The sequence below is a fragment of the Merops nubicus genome, unplaced genomic scaffold (genome assembly GCF_000691845.1).
Source record: "Merops nubicus isolate BGI_N331 unplaced genomic scaffold, ASM69184v1 scaffold34488, whole genome shotgun sequence".
NCBI lineage: Eukaryota > Metazoa > Chordata > Aves > Coraciiformes > Meropidae > Merops > Merops nubicus.
In genome coordinates, this window is record NW_008627061.1 from 4,976 (window position 1) to 7,356 (window position 2,381).

General features: G+C 46.3%; 1 protein-coding gene across 1 annotated transcript in view; it reads right to left on the reverse strand.

Annotated features, from left to right (window-relative positions):
• The window catches only part of WDFY2 (WD repeat and FYVE domain containing 2), a gene marked incomplete at its 5' end in the record, with an annotated part of 13,241 nt that overhangs the window by 4,956 nt on the left and 5,904 nt on the right, over positions 1–2,381 (reverse strand). Inside the window, 2 exons of the mRNA XM_008946197.1 lie at positions 771–897; positions 1,784–1,896. Of these exons, the coding sequence (XP_008944445.1) occupies positions 771–897; positions 1,784–1,896 (240 nt within the window). The remainder of the gene's footprint in view (positions 1–770; positions 898–1,783; positions 1,897–2,381) is intronic.

Genomic DNA, 2,381 nt, shown 5'->3' on the forward strand with positions numbered 1-2,381 from the left:
ATCCATACCACTCAGAAGAAACCAATGAATATGTAAGAAACTGCTAGAGGAAAACCACCATGGGATTTTGGCTCTCCTGACCTGAGCCTGGCATGCAAGTCCCACATATATGCACTCCCAATACACTGAAAGAAGACTGCTGCACTGCAGGTGTTGAAAGGCTGGGAGGTCACTGCAGCTAGAGCCATTCTGATCTTTATTCCATGGCCAGCACAGGCTGGACAGTAGATGTCTTCAATGATATCTACTATGCTACATAAATGTGAGCTCTGTATGGGCATAGATGAAGCTTTTTTTGCAATGAGGAGACCATGAAGGCCCCTACAGGTAAAGCACATTGCTTGGAATTCAGGCTGTAGGTAAAATGGCATGGAAAAAGTTGGTGTGGCAGAAAAAGGGCCTGGTTGTCCAAGCCTGATGCTCCCTCTAGGGGAAGGAGAGACCTCAGCACCTAACCAGTGGTCATCTCCCTGCAGCTGTTCCCATCCAGGACCCTTCTCTTTCCAACAAAGCTCTGGCACAACACATTCAGGACTATGGATATTGTGCTTTCCCTCACTGCCCTTTGCACACTCTCAAACCAGTGTTTGGGCCCAACACTGAAAAACTTACTATAAGCAACTTATTCCAGTTATGTATGGAACACAGGTAGTCACACATACAAGATTTAGGCTTGGGAGGACTGTAAATTTGGGGCTGTTTGTTTCCAAATGTGGCTCCTGCCTTTAGCTATCCTCCCCTAAAAGCAGGAGGAAGGGCTTTGAACATACTTATGTCCTTGCAGCTCGATGGCTGTTCCTTTTCTTCCTCCAATATCCCACATTATAATGGAATGATCAGAACTGCCTGAGAATAGAACTCTCTGGATTGGGTCCCAGCAGAGAGCAGTGACACCACCTGAAACAGGAGATGCACACAACAGTCATTTTGTGACAGAAAGTGGAAGGCAGAAGAGTAGACATAGAACAAAACCCACAGATAATGATTAAAATGCAGGTCTCTAAGCAAAGTCACTCTGCTTGCCAGTTGAAAACTAACAGCCTAGAAAACCTACTGAAGCCCCATCCTGCTCTTGTGTGGGCAGAGGGCTCAGCTGCCACTCTCCTGAGTGAATGCCTGAGCAGTGAAACCTGGCAGAAGGATGGTCTCAGTGTGACCACACAGCTTTTCACCTCCACCACTCCCAGGAGGCTGTAAAAGGAGAAGCTAGTGTGGAATATCACTGGCACTGTCACAGTGTCCTAGCACAAGGACTGAGCTACTTTGTGCTACCTCATGATTGAGCTACTAGCATTCAGGCAGAGGAGGGACACAGAGAGAAAATGCTGGGGAATTACCACCCTTTCTTCTGACAGATCACACCCCAGGGTTGCTGTTTTTAAAGTATGACAGGGCAGGAGTCCCAGCAGTGAAACAAGCAGTCAGTGTCTTCAAGATGTGCCTATTCCACTGGGGCAAAGGCATCTACCAACATGGGTCTCTCCTTGAGACCCATCTTTTTCCCCCAGGATTATCACAACTTGTTCTGGTCTCACTTTGCTTTAATTATCAGCTACTGATGGTGACATTTTCTGCCATGGAAATTTTCTGATCAGGAGTCTGATTGCTCTTATTTTTACCAGTGAAGAATAAACTTCCCTAAGTTGTAGTGACAGTTTAAGGTCCCTCTCTCTTCCATGCTGCACACTGACAGAAGCCATCCTAGAGTTTTTCAGGAGAGTCAAACCCCTGTGATGCTGAGCACAGATGAAGAATCAAATTAGGTCTCCCCCTGAGGCCTTACCTGTGTGTCCCTTAAATGTTGTAACAAGGCTACAGGACTCTTGCTCTAGTTTGAGTATGGTCACTTGCCCAGAATGATCACCAACAAACACGTGCCGGGTTTCCACATCAAATCTGATGGATAAATGCTGAGGAAAAGACATTGTTTATGGAAGTTTTGAATTCCTTTCATGGCTTAACTCCTTTTAACATGAGTATACTGCAACCTCGTGAAGTACTCGAGTCTCAAGGAGGTATTCAATGTGTACTTTTAGGCATCAAGCTCATACCTGTGCAGCCTCCCTGAGTAAACCAAAGAGTGAGAAAAACTGAGACTATTCCAGAGGACACAATCTGTGGTTTTGTTACCTCTGAAGCAGCCCTTCACCATGAAGAGAAGAGTCATGTCCCCAGGCTAATGTAGGTGCTAGAGTTGGATAGTGTCCACTCTCCCTCTTCCTTCCCAAAACTGTATAAAGTAATTATTGCTAGTTTCCTGCTTCTGCTGGGTTTGCATAGCAAGGTTTTGTAGTGGGGAGCTACAGGGGTGGCTTCTGCAAGAAGCTGCTAGAAGCTTGCCCTGTGTCTGACAGAGCCAATGTCAGCTCCCGGACAGACCC